This window comes from Salmo salar, chromosome 16 (genome assembly GCF_965601325.2).
Source record: "Salmo salar chromosome 16, fSalSal1, whole genome shotgun sequence".
Taxonomy (NCBI): domain Eukaryota; kingdom Metazoa; phylum Chordata; class Actinopteri; order Salmoniformes; family Salmonidae; genus Salmo; species Salmo salar.
The window spans coordinates 42387363-42406890 of record NC_138306.1 but is presented as its reverse complement, the minus strand read 5'-3'; the positions used below and the strand labels follow the sequence as shown (position 1 = coordinate 42406890).

Genomic DNA, 19528 nt, shown 5'->3' with positions numbered 1-19528 from the left:
ATCAAATTCAATTAATTGGACATGTTGACAGTGCATGTCAGTTGACAGTGCTTGTCAGAGCAAAAACCAAGCCATGAAGTCAAAGGAATTATTCGTAGAGCTCCGAGACATGATTGTGTCGAGGCACAGATCTGGGGAAGGGTATCAAACAATTTCTGCAGCATTGAAGGTCCCCAAGAACACAGTGGCCTCCATCATTCTTAAATGGAAGAAGTTTGGAACCACCAAGACTCTTCCTAGAGCTGGCCGCCCTGCCAAACTGAGCAATCGGGGGAGAAAGGCCTTGGTCAGGGAGGTGACCAAGAACCCGATAGTCACTCTGACAGAGCTCCAGAGTTCCTCTGTTGAGATGGGAGAACCTTTCAGGAGGACAACATCTCTGCAGCACTCCACCAATCAGGTCTTTATGGTAGAGGGGCCAGACAGAAGCCACTCCTCAGTAAAAGGCACATGACATCCTGTTTCAAAGAAATATATATATATATATATATATATATATATATATATATATATATATATATATATATATATTTCACCTTTATTTAACCAGGTAGGCTAGTTGAGAACAAGTTCTCATTTGCAACTGCGACCTGGCCAAGATAAAGCATAGCAATTCGACACATACAACAACACAGAGTTACACATGGAATAAACAAAACATACAGTCAATAATACAGTAGAACAAAAGAAAACAAAAAGTATATATACAGTGAGTGCAAATGAGGTAAGTTAAGGCCATGGTGGCGAAGTAATTACAATATAGCAATTAAACACTGGAATGGTAGATGTGCAAGTAGAGATACTGGGGTGCAAAGGAGCAAGATAAATAAATAAATACAGTATGGGGATGAGGTAGGTAGATAGATGGGCTGTTTACAGATGGGCTATGTACAGGTGCAGTGATCTGTGAGCTGCTCTGACAGCTGGTGCTTAAAGCTAGTGAGGGAGATATGAGTCTCCAGCTTCAGAGATTTTTGCAGTTTGTTCCAGTCATTGGCAGCAGAGAACTGGAAGGAAAGATGACCAAAGGAAGAATTGGCTTTGGGGGTGACCAGAGAGATATACCTGCTGGAGCGCGTGCTACGAGTGGGTGCTGCTATGGTGACCAGTGAGCTGAGATAAGGCGGGGCTTTACCTAGCAGAGACTTGTAGATAACCTGGAGCCAGTGGGTTTGGCGACGAGAATGAAGCGAGGGCCAACCAACGTGAGCGTACAGGTCGCAATGGTGGGTAGTGTATGGGGCTTTGGTGACAAAACGGATGGCACTGTGATAGACTGCATCCAGTTTGTTGAGTAGAGTGTTGGAGGCTATTTTATAGATGACATCACCCAAGTCGAGGATCGGTGGGATGGTCAGTTTTACGAGGGTATATTTGGCAGCATGAGTGAAGGATGCTTTGTTGCGAAATAGGAAGCCAATTCTAGATTTAATTTTGGATTGGAGATGCTTAATGTGAGTCTGGAAGGAGAGTTTACAGTCTAACCAGACACCCAGGTATTTGTAGTTGTCCACGTATTCTAAGTCAGAGCCGTCCAGAGTAGTGATGCTGGACGGGCGAGCAGGTGCGGGCAGTGATCGATTGAATAGCATGCATTTAGTTTTACTTGCGTTTAAGAGCAGTTGGAGGCCACAGAAGGAGAGTTGTATGGCATTGAAGCTCGTTTGGAGGTTAGTTAACACAGTGTCCAAAGAGGGGCCAGAAGTATACAGAATGGTGTCGTCTGCGTAGAGGTGGATCAGAGAATCACCAGCAGCAAGAGCAACATCATTGATGTATACAGAGAAGAGAGTCGGCCCGAGAATTGAACCCTGTGGCACACCCATAGAGACTGCCACATCCTGTTTGGAGTTAAGGACTAAAGGACTCTCAGACCATGTGAAATAAGTTTCTCTAGTCTGATGAAACCAAGATTGAACTCTTTGGCCTGAATGCCAAGCGTCAGGTCTGGAGGAAACCTGGCACCATCCCTACAGTGAAGCATGGTTGTGGCAGCATCATGCAATGGCGATGTTTTTCAGCTAGAGGGACCGGGAGACTAGTCAGGCTTGAGGGAAAGATGAACAGAGCAAAGTACAGAGAGATCCTTGATGAAAACCTGCTCCAGAGTGCTCAGGACCTCAGACTGGGGTGAAGGATCACCTTCCAACAGGACAATGACCCTTAACACACAGCCAAGACAATGCACTAGTGGCTTCGGGACAAGTCTCTGAATGTCCTTGAGTGGCCCAGCCAGAGTCCGGACTTAAACCTGATCGAACATCTTAGAAGAGACCTGAAATAGCTGTGCAGCGACGCTCCCCATCCAACCTGACAGAGCTTGAGAGGATCAGCTTCCCTGTGGCTCAGTTGGTACAGCATGGTGTTTGCAACGCCAGCATGGTGTGTGCAATGCCAGGGTTGTGGGTTTGATTCCCACGGGGGGCCAGTACAAAAAAAAAAAAATGCATGAAATGAAATGTATGCATTCACTACTGTATGTCGCTCTGGATAAGAGCGTCTGCTAAAATGACAAAAAAAAAAAAAGATTGGGAGTAACTCCCCAAATACAGGTGTGCCAAGCTTGTAGCGTCAAACCCAAGAAGACTTGAGGCTGCAATCGCTGCCAAAGGTGCTTCAACAAAGTACTGAGTTAATGGTCTGAATATTTCAGTTTTACATTTTTTATAGATATTTTTAAAAAATGTCTAAAAATCAGTTTTTGCTTTGTCATTATGGGGTATTTTGTGTAGATTGATGCAAGATTTTTAGTATAAGGTTGTAACGGAACAAAATGTGGAAAAAGTCAACGGGTCTGAATACTAAGTATCAAAAGCATATAATATAATTGCTAAAAAAGTAAAAGTATAAATCGTTTCAAATTCCTTATTGGAGGGCAAACCAGACAGCAATATTTTCTTGTTTTTTTTAATGTATGGAAAGCCAGGGCACACTCCAACACTCAGAATTTAAAATCAAAGCATGTGTGTTTAGTGAGTCTACCAGATCAGAGGTAGAGGATGACCAGCGATGTTCTCTTGATAAGTGCGTAAATTAGACACTTTTTTTGTCCTGCTAAGCATTCAAAATGTGAAGAGTACTTTTGGCTGTCAGGGAAAATAAATTTAAAAGTACATTTATTTCTTTAGGAATGTAGTGAAGTAAATGTAAAAGTTGTCAAAAATAAAAATAGTAAACTAAAGTACAGATACCATAAAAAACGACTTAAGTGGTACTTTAAAGTTTTTATACTTAAGTACTTTACATTGCTGCTTGAAACAATATGACAATTTCCACACGTTTGAAAGACCAATCATTTCAATCATAAGTGCCATGCAAAAGCTTGTCCACTAGGAGGTGGTGTTGTCTACGAGCTGGAGGGTGTGTGCGTTCCCGCAGCAACAGGGAAGATGGCAGCTCTCACATCTCTCACCCAGGTAATGTTACACGAATGTATTCAATATTATGCAGTGGACTTTCAGTCTAGCTGTTGTGCATGCTGATGACCTGCAGTTTTTAGTGGTGTGCTCTTTATCCAATTTGTATAAGAAAGAAGACAAATAGCGAAGGTATTTAGCTTGCTAGCTGGATGGGACAAGGCCTTGACAGTAAGCTTGAAGAGAGTACCGTTAGAAAGCTAGTTAGCTAGCCTCGCTAGTGGGCTAGCTACCGTTAGCTTGCTTGAAAAATGAACAAGCTAGCTAAAGTTAATGCTCATTTGAGGAAAGATATTTTGAGATATGTTTCATAAATATTTAGATTTAGATACAAGACAGAAGAGCAAAATGTATGCAACCAAAACATACCAACATATTTCAACGTTAGTTAGCTATAGCGAGCTAGAAGGCTAGCTATACATAGTTAGCTAGGTAAGCTTAGCTAGCTTGCCAGCTAAACAATACTAGCTAGCAAGCTACACAATTTGACTATTATAACATTGTAATAACACGAATAGTTACTGTAATAACAGTGTATTAATATATACATATTAATACACTGCTACACTGTGATAGCTATGAAGTGAGTAGTGATACCGTAATGCCTGCAGCTACCTACTAGATGTAATGAATGATGACTGACCAGCTTGTGCGCTTATGTCGATGCTGGCTACTTTGCATTTTAAGTAAGATTGCAGAGAGGACCAGTTTTGTGTCAGTCACATTAGCTAGGCTACATGATGCTTCTAGTTATTCCATTAAAACATGGCAAAGATTGGCTTTTAGTGTTATTGGAGAACATGGATTTATAACCCCTTTTGCCATCTTATAATTCACACAATGCTTTAAGTTTAAAGAGCTCACAAAAGGTACTCAACAACTTGGCTATGGCCTATTAGAGGACATTCATATTTGATGTCATGGGACAGGAAATCCCTCTCTGGCTGTTGTTTGTGATAGACCCTTAAGTGGCTTTTTAAAGGATGGGTCCAGATGTCAGTAGTAGTTTGGTGGGGTGTGTCACACTATTTGACGTAAGACAATGGTTTCCAGCAGCTATTTGAAATGCTATGAGTAATCTGAAAAACCTTTCCCCAATCAGCTGTCAAGTGGGAACCCTGTGTACGAGAACTTTTATAGACAGGTAAAATACATTTTTAAGTTTGGTTATCACATAGTCATATTGTCTACATAGATTGGGGATAATTCCATTTCACACACATTCAACAGTATAGAGTGGAGGTGTGGATAGAAACATTTAATAATTTGGTTTGCTGTGTGCTTGTTGCAAGGTGGACCCAGGAAACACGGGGAGAGTAGGGCCCACGGAAGCTGCGTTGTTCCTGAAGAAATCTGGCCTTCCTGATGTCACCTTGGGAAAGGTGGGTAGCACTGGTACTGTGTAGCGCTGCCGGCCTCTGAAGCCTTGGGCAGAGTGGCAGACTCAAGGGAACAGTCTTGGACACTGTAGATGGATAAACTGTTCTGAAAGCAACCAGCAGGAAGTTATGTTTATTAGAGTGTCTCTGTCATTAAGGAGTAATACGAGCATCTACACACAGGCATGCTTCAGTATTCCCAGAGGAATATAACTGGAAAAGATGACCACATCTTACATCATTGCCTGGTCTGATTGGATCAATGTCTTTCCTTTCTATTTATCAGAACCTTTAGGGTGTGTACTTGTTTCAGCTATATTTGGTGTACCGTTTGTACCCATCTTTTGTTTTACTTGTTACCTTGGTCTGTTTATGTCATACTTTGCTTTGAGTCTTAGCCTATTCTATCTCACCATCACATTCAGCTGGTTATCTGGGACTTTTATGCACATTGATTGTTATTTACTTTACTTTGTACACATTCCATAATGATTGTTGCACATTGATGCTTTAATTGATGTTTCCTTAGTTAATCATCTTGTTTGTGTTTGTCTCCCCTCAGATCTGGGATTTGGCAGACCCAGATGGGAAAGGGTTCTTGGACAAACAGGTAGAGAACTAATCATTTCCTCCCTTTGTGCGATGCCTTTGATTCTGTGGCCCTTGAGGGCAATTGAGCTGGTATTTGTATGGTTCCCATAAACAATGCTGTTGTCCTGTCTTGTCTAATAGGGGTTCTATGTAGCTCTGCGGTTGGTGGCCTGTGCACAGAGCGAACAAGACGTCAGCCTCACTAGTCTGAACCTCACTATCCCTCCCCCAAAATTTGTGAGTACAATCCTAACTAGTACAATCCTAACTAGTACAATCCTAACAAGTAAAATCCTACCAAGTACAATCCTACCTAGTACAATCCTACCTAGTACAATCCTAACTAGTACAATCCTACCTAGTACATTCCTAACTACACACATTTCATGATAGTTTTATGATGCGTTTATTTTCTCAAACTCTATATGTTAATATGTTTGGTTGGGAGATTGTAAAGTAAGCGTGAAGGTGAGGTTATTTTTTAAATTGTTTTGTTATAGAAGGACACAAGCAGCCCATCGCTCAGCACATCATCCATCTCTAGTGAACCCCACTGGGCTGTGAGGGTGAGTCATGTTGAAACACCCCAGGACCATATGTTTGGTTGATACAGAAATATATTTGTTTTGTATCTTAGACTTTTCTTTATTTTATCATCGAAAACACTGAACAGAATTCAGAGAATCATCAACAATGAGTTTACCTTTGTTTATCAATCGCTCATTGTTCTTTTTGTTCATTTTCTATTCCAGCCCGAAGAAAAGGGTAAATTCGATGGGATATTTGAAAGTCTTGCACCAGTCAGTGGACTGCTCTCTGGTGACAAAGTAAAACCAGTTCTAATCAACTCAAAACTACCTCTGGACGTGTTAGGAAAGGTTTGGGATCTTAGTGACATTGATAAAGATGGACATCTGGATCGAGATGAGTTTGCTGTGGTAAGGTGTACTCCAGTAAATAAAAAACTAATATTTCACAGCTCACCTTCACATGTGTATAAGATTATAACTGACACAATAGTAAAATATAATAACTGTCTAATAACATTGGTAATAAGGCTTACTTGTAATAGCATTTGTAATGACTAGTAATAACTTTTGTCATCTTTGTTCTTTCCCCTCTGTTCTCCAGGCCATGCACCTGGTCTATCGGGCCCTGGAGAAGGAGCCGGTCCCCTCTGTTCTCCCCTCCTCTCTCATCCCTCCGAACAAGAGGAAGAAGTCTCTGGTTGGCTCCCTCCCTGGTGGCACCGTGCCTGTGCTGCCCGCCAGCCCCCCGCCCCCCAAGGACAGCCTGCGCTCCACCCCTTCCCACGGCAGCATGAACTCCCTCAACAGTGCCGGCAGCCTCTCCCCCAAACACACACTCAAATCTGCACAGGTAAGCACACGCACGCACGCACGCACACACACACACACACACACACACACACACACACACACACAAAAACATTTAACATGTGAGATGTGAGATGTGTGTGTGATAATGCGTGTAATCTCCTCTCCATGCCAGCACTCAGTGAACTGGGTGGTCCCGGTGACAGACAGAGGACGCTTTGATGAAATCTTCCTGAAGACAGACTTGGATCTGGATGGCTTTGTCAGCGGAATGGAAGTCAAGGACATCTTCATGCACTCAGGGCTGCCCCAGAACCTACTGGCACATATATGGTAGGAGAGACTGACTGATGGCTGATGCCACCTGATTACCGGACTGAAGTTGACTGTATTACTCACGTTGTTATTATTGTGTGTCCAGGGCCCTGGCAGACACCAGGCAGATGGGGAAGCTGACGCGGGAGCAGTTTGCTCTGGCCATGCACTTCATCCAGCAGAAAGTCAGCAAAGGCATGGACCCTCCTCAGGCCCTGACCCCTGACATGATCCCCCCTTCAGAGAGGGGCACTCCCGTTCCAGTGTGTACCACTCCCTCCCATGTACGCATTCATGCACCACACACACATACACACGCTTTCTATAGGTTGTTTTCAATAAAGCGTCACAATACATTAGATTTGGCTGTTGGGGGGCAAGGAGACCCCCAGCTTCGCTAAAACCATTGACAACTACATACCGTTTTTAAGGGATTGTTAAATAAATGTTATAACTATTTTGTTTAAATAAATCACCTATTGAGCATAGTCAGAACTACAAGTTTCAGATTATTCCATGCAAAGCAATTGCGCTCATTTAGCTCTGTCATCAGAGTTATACAGCAAGTACCTGCCTGCTTATCGTGATCAGTAAACATGCTCTTCAAGAGCTAATGATATTACAACCAAATAGTTCACATGTATTTAACAATCCCTTGAAAACGGCACGCAGTTGTCAGTGGTTTTAGCGGAGCTGTGTGTCTCCTTGTTCCCCAGTAGGCAAATCGAACGCTCTACACCAGTGTCAAGATCACTTTCTGAGGCAAAATGCAAGCTGAGATCTACCGCTCAGATTTGTTTTTAAACAGGACTTCAAAAACTTAAGCCTATGCAACATTAACCAATTAAAAACAGTTTTGTAGCAATGAAGTTTGTGCAGTAGGCTTTGGCCCAATATATTATCACTGTATATTGTCTACGTTTGAATTGCCCTGCCAATGTTGTTCTTCTCAGACCATTTTGAAATTATATTTCAACATTGTAGGTATATGATCACACTGGTAATTTATAATTTGTTGTATTACTTGTGAGGCACAGCTGAGTGAGCATAATAATTAGCTTATTTATTTTACTGGACTGATGGCCTGCATCTGATGGCCAGTCTGAGGGGAGGGAGCAGCTGTGAGCAAGCTGCAGTGCTGGTTGTAGCTTGAGTGGAAGAAGGGAGAATGCACATTTTATTGCTCATAAAAGTGTTGAACAAAGTGTTGACTGTGCAGAATAACAACTTAAACATGAACTGACCCATAAAAACAGCAGCTATTTGCTGTATTCATTGAGTCTCTCTCAAGTCATGGTTTTAAAAGTTTTGAAATCTCACATGATCAACTTTGCTGTGCGTTCGAGGCTTCTTTTTAAAGTCTATGGCGCGAGGAAACTGCAGACACGGTGGTCTGAGCTATATGATTGGCCAGCCGTAGGCACTATACATGCACATGGATTTAGTACTATAAGTATGTGGTAGTGGTGGAGTAGGGGCCTGAGGGCACACAGTGTGTTGTGAAACCTGTCAATGTATTGTAATGTTTTTAAAATTGTATAAACTTCCTTAATTTTGCTGGACCCCAGGAAGAGTAGCTGCTGCCAATGGGGATCCATAATAAATACATATACAAATACAAATAGGTGCACTTGATTTGCTCACTAGGCCTGCCAGGTAGGCGGAGTTCTACCTTCAGACACATGAAATGGTTCATAATGAGAACACTGTGCCTCCCCGGAACTAGGGCTGCTGAATCAAGCGCACCTACCGCCAACAGCACCAAACAAATACAAAAAATAGGAACGTAAGGCTTTATTGTTGGGTTTTTAACAGAAATGTTTGGTGATCGACTAGGAATGGCTTGGAGATCCACCAGTCACGATCGACCGGTTGGTGACCACTGCTCTACACCTTATTGTGACGTTTTATTGAAAACAACCTATTTTGGTGCAGAGACATGGTTAAAGTACTTGTATTTCCACTTTGAGAAAAAGGTTATAAGGTTTACCCATTAAATTGTTGGGGCATATACAGAGTGTGCAACTTTCTTTCTTTATGTTTATACACTTTTAGACATATAACACAGTTAAAAAAAAAGATCTAATCCTGTATTCATTTCTGGGATTGACACTCAATGTGTCATTCTTGTGTTCAGTAGGAAGTCTTCATCCCTTGTCTCTATCCACAGAGTATGTCTGGGTATGTGACCCCTGTGAGCTCTGAGATGGCTGCTCTGTCTGAGATGAGGCGGGTGAGTGACGTCCTCCCATATTTAGATTTTTGAAAATGTGTTATCATTTTCCATGGCCCTGCTTCCAGGTGCTTGGTTTAAAAGAGTGGACGGAGGGACTTTGATCCTCTGATAAGAAAGACTTGTTTTGGCAGCCAGGGAGTGTTATGTAACTACATCATTGAGCTGTGGAGAGAGTATCCTCTTGATGGACAATAACTATTCATTGATTGATTTGGTGTGAAATTATATTTATATGGTTCGGAATCGCAATGGTTCGGAATCGTGGTTCGGAATTGTGATGTGCTTTGTGTGTGTAGACTGCTCTAGTCTGGTGCTTAGACCCTACCAGGAGCTTACCGCACACTCTTTTCTTCTTTACCCTAACCTAAATGCTGCTGAATGCCGCTTTCTGGGTTATATCTCTGTATCAGCAAATAATGTTCAAGTTCTGGGTAGGTAACTGGTAAAACTCGACAAATGCTTTCGATGGCTCACGAGACAGAAACCCAATGATGAAAAGCATTTGTGAGAACTCAGTGACTGTGAACGGTGGTGTGACTTGACCTCCTGAGTTTCCTAACCATGGCGATGGTGACCGGCTCCCCTCAGACATTTTTGCACTCGTCCCGTCGCCCGTCCCTCTGTGATGCTTCCTTCCCTGTGATCTCTCTCTCTCTCTACCCTCTGGTTTGGTCTGGATGGTTTGATGTCGTGGCATTCTAGCTCTCAGGTCATCTAAGAATAGGGCTAACTTTCTTTCTCTTCTTCTCTTTCTCTTCTTCTTTTTCTCATTCTGTCCATCCACAGGACAGCTCCAGTTCTGTTGGGTCAGGGTCAGAGTTCACTGGAATCAAGGAGCTTGATGACATCAGTCAAGAGATCGCTCAGCTGCAGAGGTAATTCACAACACTGTGGAGATATCAAAGGGGTTATTTTCTTTCAAAGTGATCTCAAATTGTAATTTATTTCTCATCACGCAACATTTGTGCCACTGACAATGATCCAGAATTCTGTACCTTAAAAACACACACTATGACACAAAGTCTTTAGGGATGTCGTTTTTTCAGATATTTTTTGCTTTGTTATGTCATATCCAGCTTATGTCATCCTGTATGAGATCCTCTCTACATTTCCTTTTTCATCCATCATCACTCGACATAGCTCTGACTTGATTTAGTTAGACATTGCGGTTTTACAGCAGTAGTTTAACCTAAACGCAATAAAAGTAGCAACTACAGATGTAGGATCTTAATTTGATCACCCTGTTGCAGGAGAACTTTCCTTCAATGCAAGAAATATTAAACTTAGTAGTTTATTTGAGGTTTGTAAAGGCTTCTGAAGTTTGTCATTTCCACTTTGAAATATCCCTTACGAAAATGTATCAACCCCTGCAGAACCACCTACAAAATTCATTCATTATCATCTTAAAAAAACATATACTTAAAAACTGGAAATCAACCAATCCTTCGTCATTAATGCAATGGAAAGGTCAATTGCTTTATTATCTAAAAATGGAAAGTGCATGGGCAACGGGGAGCAGTGTGACGCCATGTGGTAGAAAGTGATGCGGCGCTGAAGATGGGGGTGTGTGCTAGTGGGTCTGGGCAGGTCTGATGTTGTTGATGTTTGTATGATGTTGTCGTTTGTATGTGTATGTTTTGTATTGTTTATAAAATATAAAAAATAAAATAATAAGTTCCTTAATTATAATAATAATTTCCTGTTGCTAAAGGATTATTTTCCTGCTGCAGCAAACTGACTCGAATTAAGATTCAACATCTGTATACTGTTTTGTGTTTTAATATATCGTTATGCTATCTACACACTAGAACTCATGGCATAAAATGCACACTTCAAAGGAGAAGACAGGTCACAGCTGGTGGATGAGTCCTTCCCTCATCCCCTCTCATCCCACCTCATCTCCGCTCATCCCACCTCATCTCCTCTCACCCCCCCCAACCTTCCTTTACTGTGTGTATTTTATAAATTTTTTGTTTTCACCACATACTCTTCATGCTGCGTCAGCAATCTTGCTTTTACGCACTGGAATGCTCTCAGGTAACCCTCTCTTTGCTGTCACAGTCTGTCCTTTTTCTTTTGTTGTTTTTTGTGGAGGAGGAGGGACGGAAAGGAGGGGGAGGTGTGGGGGAGGAGGGAAGGAAGGAGGAGGGGGAGGAGAGGGAGGAGGGAAGGAAGGAAGGAGGAGAGGGAGGAGGAGGAGGGAAGGGAGGAGGAGGAGGAGAGGGAGGAGGGAAGGATGGAGGAGGGGGAGGAGGGAAGGAAAAGAGGAGGAAGGAAGGGGGAGGAGAGGGAAGGAGGAGAGGGAGGAGTAGGAGAGAAGGAAGGAGGAGGGGGAGACTGTCTGGTTCTACCCTGTGGCACTGTCGGTTGATGGTTGTGTGTGTTTGTCTCCCTCTCTCAGGGAGAAATTCACCCTGGAGCAGGACATCAGAGATGCTGAGGAGGCCATCAGACACAAGTCCTCAGAGGTGCAGGTGAGCAGGCATACCATTTTTTATTAAAAGGGGACTCAGGGGGTTTCACATATGTACAGTATATATATTTAAATGTGATATGGTGGTTCTCCAAATCGAAGAATTGTGATGAATCAGGAACGTACAGTTTTTCCAAAAACACCCTATTTCAATGATGAAATGGATCTTCCCCCAAACCAATATCCTCTTCTTTCCCCCCCATCTGTCCATCAGGAGATGCAGAACGACCTGGACAGAGAGACGTGCAGTCTGCAGGAGCTGGAGGCCCAGAAGCAGGATGCCCAGGAGCGGCTGGAGGAGATGGACCAGCAGAAGGCCAAGCTGGAGGACATGCTCAACGAAGTCAGGATCCAGTGCAACGAGGAGTCCCAAATGGTGAGAGGGATGGAGGGGTCATGTAGTAGCCATGGAATCAATATGAAACATATATGAAGCTACTTTTCACTATCAATCTGGTAGACAGACCTTCCATCCTTACATTGGTGGACAAAGCTTACATTGTCCACTTTCTCTTTCTCCCTCTCTGTCTGTTGCTGTCAATCTCTTTCTCTACCCCAGATCTCATCTCTGCAGAACCAGATCCACTCCCAGGAGACAGACCTGCAGAGCCAGGAGGAGGAACTGAGCCGGGCTAAAGCAGACCTGAACCGGCTGCAGTTGGAGGAGAGCCAGATGGAACAGAGCCTGACTGCCGGCAAGTTCCAGCTGGAGACCATCATCAGGTCCCTCAAAGCTACCCAGGACGAGATCAACCAGGTGAGAGAGAACCACTGGGGCCAGGTAGTGAGAGAGGAGAAAGAACAGGAATGTTCCCAGCCAGATATGCAGAGGTCCCAGACACAGTGATGTCCTGTTGGGGATTGGGCTAAGGACAAGGACCACAACCTTACCTGATTCACACAGTAGGGCTAACCCGAACCATGCTGGCTCTGATATTTCATTGTCGCACTATCCTTTCCTTGCATGGTTTCAGCACAGGTATCTATGGTGGATGCATAACCAGGCAATTCAGCTCAGCATGGCTTGGCTCTGTTTTGTCCTGTGGTGTGAACCAGGCTAATGTGTCTGCGATGTGAGAGGACCTGTTGCAAGACACTTCCTAATGTGACCACCAGGGGGAGACTGTGTCATGAATGGTGGAAACAACCAGATTCAATTTGGGCTTGGTTCATTCCCCCTTGAGTTCTATCCTCTCATTTCTCTGAAAGATATTCTGCACAGACTGGACATTTAAGGCGTACTTCATTTTCAGTGATGTTCTAGGGAAGTTGTTTTAGAGAGAAATGTAATATATTCCGTTATTATATTGTAAAGTGCATGTCATCGTCGTCAACCCCTCTTGAATTGATTTGGAGATATCAGCTGGTCCTCAGTCCTCTGCCAGGTTTGGGTGTGGCAGTTTCAGTTATAGAACCAACTGTTTTACCTCTGCTTTCTGCACCATCTGAATCATCATATGTGACATGACTTCCACGTGCCACAGCCCACGCCTCAGATCTCACATCTCTCGTATCACCCGAGAAAGGATGCTGAGCCATATATGGCTGTGTTGTCTTCAATAGGTGAGGACGTCCTTGCCATTGCACCGAAATAAGTGAAAGATGATCCGTTCTCATCTACTCTCATTATGAACAAATGGCAGCACTTCCATACTCTTTAGGACCAAATCATATTGACTCTAATATCAGAATTCGTCACTCTTCTCTCAGTAAATTTGAATTATATTGAGATTACACCACCATAGTTTATGTTGTATTCTCAGCCCACCATCTGTGAGGAGCCAAGGGGAATACCAGTACTCAGCTGTAGCCACTTTATGATTATTTTTGTTGTGTTGGCTCTTTTTGGTTTAGTCTCTCAAGGACATATTGAAATAAAATGGAAAACGTAATCACAACCTTATGTACAAACACTTGGACATGGCTTGCTCCAAGCATAAGTGACATAAGTGTTCTCTTAGGGCCCCGGCCACTAGTCTATTCTAATAGTAGAATACACAAGGTGAAGTTTTGAAATTTGGTTGTGCATCAGCAGTTTTGCTTTTGTTATGTCAGTCAATGACAGTCACTCAATTGTCACACACTAAATTTGTTTTGATTGGTAAGTTAGTCTAGCCAATTATCAAAACTTGTAGTAATCATGTCCGAATTACCGACCAGACGTGAAGGGCACATGCCCAGGGGCCCTGACCTCCAGGTGGCCCCCATGGATTTTCGTAGCTACTCTCACTTAGATATCATTTTACCATGGCAAAAGTCATGGCAAAATGTGTAGAATTTCAGAAAACCTGCTTTAAAAGGGCAACATTTTCTCTTTGCCTTATGGCAAAATGTGTAAAATTGCAGGAAATGAACTTTAAAACTTTTAAATGTTTTCTCCACGGTCAACAGGGGGGCCATTAAAATGTTTTACCTACGAGATTGGGTGGGGGGCCCAACCAAATCTCACTTAGGACCCCAAAAAGTCTAGAGCCAGCCCTGCACATGGACCACAGTATCCTGTATTCACATAGGACTGTGTTGTTACCCTAACAACCATGACATTCTCTGTGTTGAAAGAAACCCTACATTAACCTACTGTGTATGTGCTGTTCCTCCAGGCTCGCAGTAAGCTGTCTCAGATCCAGGACAGCCAGCAGGAGATGAATAAGAGCATTGAGCAGTACAACAGCACCTTGAATGGGACCCACAGAGGCAGCATGACCAACCTGGCTGACATGAGCGAGGGATTCCCCGACCGCGAGAACGGAGACTTCGGCGCCATGGTGAGGACACCACACTGTTTAAAAGGACAGGAGGTTGAATTCAGGCCTTATTACTACGGCCCAGAGTTTCTTTCCTGGCCACGTCATCTGGCTCTATTTGTAAACCTATAGTAGTAGTACCTAAGTGCATTGCAAGCCTGTAGAAGTAATATATATGAGAGGTAAATTGAGGTTGAATGGTTGGTGTCTAGTGGAGAACTGGTTAAACCTACAAAAGGCTCTAATTCTACTCTACTGAACACAGCTGGTACATTTGGACTTGAACAATGGATTGCAGCCCTAGTGTAATGTTGTAGTTCATTTCAGATCATGGTAATATGATGAGTCATTGAAACCTGCTGGCCTGGGTGTGAAATGAATCTGCTTGTCACCACTTTGAACAGCTGCAGAAAGCTGCAGATAAAGAGATGATGATGGGAATATGCAAAACCTTCACCTGCAGAGAAAGGAGGTATCACTTCCATGATTTAGCATCAGAAATGTTCCGTTCAAACGAGCGACTCCACAAACTTAAATGGATTAATCCCATAGTTTGGTTATATTTTATTTGCTTTCCGCATAATGTAATTATCTTGCCTTAAATACTCTCGCACAGTTATTTTACCTGGCAGCCCTCTGTTATTCCATCTTAAGCTTTATTACCTGTGCATTCTGAAAGGGCTCGGACACTTAGCTCTTATTCTTGGTCCTAATTCTGGGCAGTGTTGATTGTCATGGCGGAGTGAATACAGGGATCATGGTCAGACTTCTTATTGAAATGAGAAGTCCTGCTAATGAAACATAACAAGTAAGCGTTTTCATAGCCAGGTCTCGTCTGGCCCGTGAAGGCAGGTTTTCTAGAGAAACCCGACACCCTGAAGAATGTGGGCCCTAATAGACCTGTGTTTCCTACCGACTCGGAGGCTTTTTCATTGGGACCAGCTGAGTGCAGTGGGGCGCAGCAGACACCGAATGGACAAATTGCAGGAGAATGAAAATTGCCTGTGTGTTATTAAAGTGAAACTCAAGCTCAGGGGGCTCTCTGGTCTGGTCTGGAACCGGGCAGTCATAGTGGGGCTTCTCTAAAGGCACACATTCCTCTCTCTCCGAGGTCTCTGTTAGTGTTGTTTAACTCAAATTCCTTCACTTGAACCTGAGTGGACCGTTATTGAAATGTGAAGTATTTAATTTGATGTCCGTCGTGTTTGGCAGCTTGGCGAGACTTAGCGGTCGACTGAATAAACAATGGAGTCGATGTGACTTGGTTTTTCTCCTTAATGCCTGTCTGAAGGGGAAAATGGTTGGAGATGGTGGCAGCATTTTAAGTGTAAATAAACCGAAGCTCTCCAGAGCCAGACAGACAGACAGACATCAAAATCCCTATTTTTCTCCCCTTCTCAGGAGGACCCGTTCAAGGTGAATACATCTGGGTTCAATAGCGTCCCTCAGGAGATGCACACAGACCCCTTTCACTCCGAAGACCCCTTCAAGACAGACCCATTCAAAGGTGCTGATTCTCTCTTTCCTCTCCCTCTCTTTCCTCTCCCTCTCTCTCTTTCCTCCTCCTCTCTCTCTTTCCTGTCCCTCTTTCTTTCCTCACCCTCTCTCTCTTTTCTCTCCCTCTCTCTCTTTCCTCTCCCTCTCTCTCTTTCCTCCTCTCTCTCTTTCCTGTCCCTCTTTCTTTCCTCTCCCTCTCTCTTTCCGGCTCTCTTTCTTTCCTCTCCCTCTCTCTTTCCTGTCTCTCTCTCTTTCCCCTTTCTCTCTTTCTTCTCCCTCTCTCTCTTTTCTCTCCCTCTCTCTTTCCTCCCCCCCTCTTACCTCTCCCTCCATCTCCTCTCCATCTCTCTCTTTCCTGTCCCTCTCTCTCTTTCCTGTCCCTCTCTCTCTTTCCTGTCCCTCTCTCTTTTCCCCCTCTCTTGTCTCTTTTCTCTCTCTCTCTCTCTCTCTCTCTCTCTCTCTCTCTCTCTCTCTCTCTCTCTCTCTTTCAACAACCTCTGCGATTACTCCTCTCCATCTGACTCATCTCTCCCCTCATCCCTCTGTCCTCTCCTCTCCTCAGACAGTCCTGCTTGAGATCCCTCTCCTCCTCACTCAAATGTTTCCACAGTGCTCCCATCCTCCCTCTCCCTGACATTATTGGTAGTTTCACCAGAAGCAATGTGGACTCCTCTGCAGCTTGTCTAAGACTTTGTTTTTGCAGTTCTGCCTTTGTTTGCCTTAAGTGTGCTCTATAATTTGTTTTTGATTCCTCTGGGTTTAGATGACCAATTCCAGCGTTTTAGCTTTTGTCCTCTGTGGCATAGCCTCTGATTCCCCCCCACTTGATTCTTCTCCTATAGGTGACCCCTTCCAAAATGACCCTTTTGCAAAGCAGTCATCACTACCACCTGCTGCAGGTATTTATTTATTCACAACACGAAAGAGCCATATATGAGTTTAATTATACATGGATATCACAGGAGTTTGGTGGCACCTTAATTGGGGAGAAAAGGCTCGTGGTAATGACTGGAGTGGATTAGGTGGAATGGTATCAAATACATCAAACACATGGTTTCCAGGTGTTTGATACCATTCCATTAGCTCCGTTCCAGACATTATTATGAGCCGTCCTCCCCTCAGCAGCCTCCACTGATGGACATACAATGCCATCCTCTTGTTATGTTAATGAAACTATGGAACTGTGAAACAGGCTTTCACCGTCACACTTCTCTCTTTGTAATATTGTGGACTTTCTGTTCCCTTATCTTCACGATGAGGGGAAAAAAACGCTGGTGTTTTCATTGCAGCACTCACCTCGTTTACTCCTAACTGTAATTATAAGATAGATTCCAAAGAAAATATTTGCTGGATATTGAATGTTATCTAAATGGTGATTGCCAAATATCTGTGGACACTTGTTGTGTTTGTCTTGCGTAATGGAGAATGGCTGCGTTCTCAATGTTGACTATAGTAAAGTCAATGAGAGTTGAACACACATAATTTTGAACTGATCTAAACAATATACATAGAACATAGTGCCTGAACGTGGTTAAATGAGTCTTACTGAAAATGTTAACAAAATGAGACATTATCTCAGCCACTATATGCTTTAGACTACACAGTACACCTGATTCATATAGCGTCGCTGTGTGAGGTATACAGACCAGTCAGACTGGCCTGTGTAAAGGAAAGGTCATGTCTGATCCACAGTCTGCTCTCCTAGATCTCTCTCTCCACCCAGACCCCTTTGGGGGGGACCCCTTCAAAGAGACGGACCCCTTCAAGGCCTCGTCAGAAGACTTCTTCAAGAAGACCACCATCAAGGCAGACCCCTTCAGCACCACCGACCCCTTCAGTAAAAGTGCCACCCTCCCCACCAAGGTACAGAGAAGCCATCATGGCACCTTCTAACCACACTGAGTATATTTTATATATGGGTGTATAGACTGAGTATACAAAACATTAAGAACACTTTCCTAATATTGAGTTGCACTCCCCCTTTTCCCCTTAGAACAGCCTCAACTAGTCGGGGCATGGACTCTACAAGGTGTCGAAAGCATTCAACAGGGATGCTGGCCCATGTTGACTCCAATGCTTCCCACAGATGTGTCAAGTTGGCTGGATGTCCTTTGTGTGTTGGACCATTCTTGATACACACGGGAAACTGTTGAGCGTGAAAAACCCAGCAGCGTTGCAGTTCTTGACACAAACCGGTGCGCTGGGCACCTACTACCATACCCCGTTTAAAGGCACTTACATATTTTGTCTTGCTCATTCACCCTCTGAAAGGCACACATACACAATCAATGTCTTAATTGTCTCAAGGCTTAAAAATCCTTCTTTAACCTGTCTCCTCCCCTTCATCTACACTGATTGAAGTAGATTTAGCAAACTAAAATAGATAAGGGATCAAAGCTTCCTAATGTTTCTAATGTTTGGTATACTCAGTGTATGTATGTAACTGTTTCTTTCTGCTTGTTCTTGCAGACAAGTCATTTTACAAGCAGCGCAGACCCTTTCTTATCCATTAGCCCAAAACCCACCAGAGGCCCAGGACCAGGTACATGCTCAAATCTCTTTCTCCTATTCTCCTATTTCTCCTCACCCCAAGTCGTTTTTTGGCTACCTCTCTCCCCATCTCTTTCTCTGTCATGTATAAGTCTGCCTTCTGTATTCAGAGATAGAGAGATATACACTAGTGATGTGGAAAGTCACATTTCTTTACTTGCAAATGTATTTGGTGAATAAAGGTGATTCATTTTCTGGTGAGTTGCACAAGAGCACCCACACCTTTTTGGCCCAGTCTACTGTTGTCTGTGTATAAGCCCATAGGCCTTTGGCGTTGTGAGCTGTCTTAACCCGCAGAGCAGGTGACGAGAAGCACTGAAAATAGTTCCCATCTTTGACATCCGTTTAAACCCTCCAACCCTTTTTGTCCCCTTCAAGTTTTTGAACACAGGGTAGGTCTCAGTCTGTGTTTGGGTGCTGGTGGTTAACAAATATCAGTGTAAAATTACACATTACCTCAAATAGAATTTGTATGGATAAGATGGGTAAAATGTTGACCCTAATGGTTTTAACAGGGAAACAGTTGAGGTTCTTTTTTGATGTGATATTTTCCTAAGGTTCCCATTCTTAGCAGCACATGAACCACTTGAAAGAGTCCCTGTGAAAACAAGAGCTGCATTGCGGCTAGGGCCCAGAGGATGGCTCGTGGCATCTGAAATAGCCCTAGAGAGACCTTGGACAGGGCCATCTGTAACTGTGCAAGTGTGTAGGTCCCATTCTCAATCAACCCCTTCACTTCTCTAGCGTTGCGCGAGAAAGTACTCTTTTTATTTTCCCTAGGAAATTGCTGTAGTCCATATAAACACATTACACCATGCAGTACTGCAATAACATCGCCGTGCTAGAACACAGGGCAGGCTGTGGCAGTTGGATATTTGTAGGGTCAGGTTTTCATGTTAGTTTGCCTATTGAACTTATGAGCCAAGTGAAAAGGTGTCACGTTGGATACTTGATATTCAAATCTTTTCGCCAGCTCATTTTGCCACTCTT

General features: G+C 43.5%; 1 protein-coding gene across 4 annotated transcripts in view; it reads left to right on the top strand.

Moving 5' to 3' along the window:
* The first annotated feature begins 3295 nt into the window (after window positions 1–3295).
* The window catches only part of eps15l1a (epidermal growth factor receptor pathway substrate 15-like 1a), a 29792-nt gene continuing 13559 nt past the window's right edge, over window positions 3296–19528 (top strand). For 3 of the 4 annotated variants that reach the window (XM_014149162.3, XM_014149160.3, XM_014149165.3), the window contains exons 1-20: window positions 3297–3416; window positions 4519–4560; window positions 4709–4798; window positions 5358–5405; window positions 5528–5623; window positions 5887–5952; window positions 6139–6324; window positions 6518–6766; window positions 6899–7056; window positions 7145–7322; window positions 9209–9271; window positions 10061–10149; window positions 11676–11748; window positions 11962–12123; window positions 12307–12504; window positions 14348–14512; window positions 15893–15998; window positions 16831–16887; window positions 17694–17851; window positions 18458–18530. In XM_014149162.3, coding sequence (XP_014004637.1) covers window positions 3390–3416; window positions 4519–4560; window positions 4709–4798; window positions 5358–5405; window positions 5528–5623; window positions 5887–5952; window positions 6139–6324; window positions 6518–6766; window positions 6899–7056; window positions 7145–7322; window positions 9209–9271; window positions 10061–10149; window positions 11676–11748; window positions 11962–12123; window positions 12307–12504; window positions 14348–14512; window positions 15893–15998; window positions 16831–16887; window positions 17694–17851; window positions 18458–18530 — 2284 coding nt within the window. In that variant the 5' untranslated portion in view covers window positions 3297–3389. Of the gene's footprint in view, window positions 3417–4518; window positions 4561–4708; window positions 4799–5357; window positions 5406–5527; window positions 5624–5886; window positions 5953–6138; window positions 6325–6517; window positions 6767–6898; window positions 7057–7144; window positions 7323–9208; window positions 9272–10060; window positions 10150–11675; window positions 11749–11961; window positions 12124–12306; window positions 12505–14347; window positions 14513–15892; window positions 15999–16830; window positions 16888–17693; window positions 17852–18457; window positions 18531–19528 lie in introns of all 4 variants that reach the window. The other variant, XM_014149161.3, reaches the window with a different exon arrangement.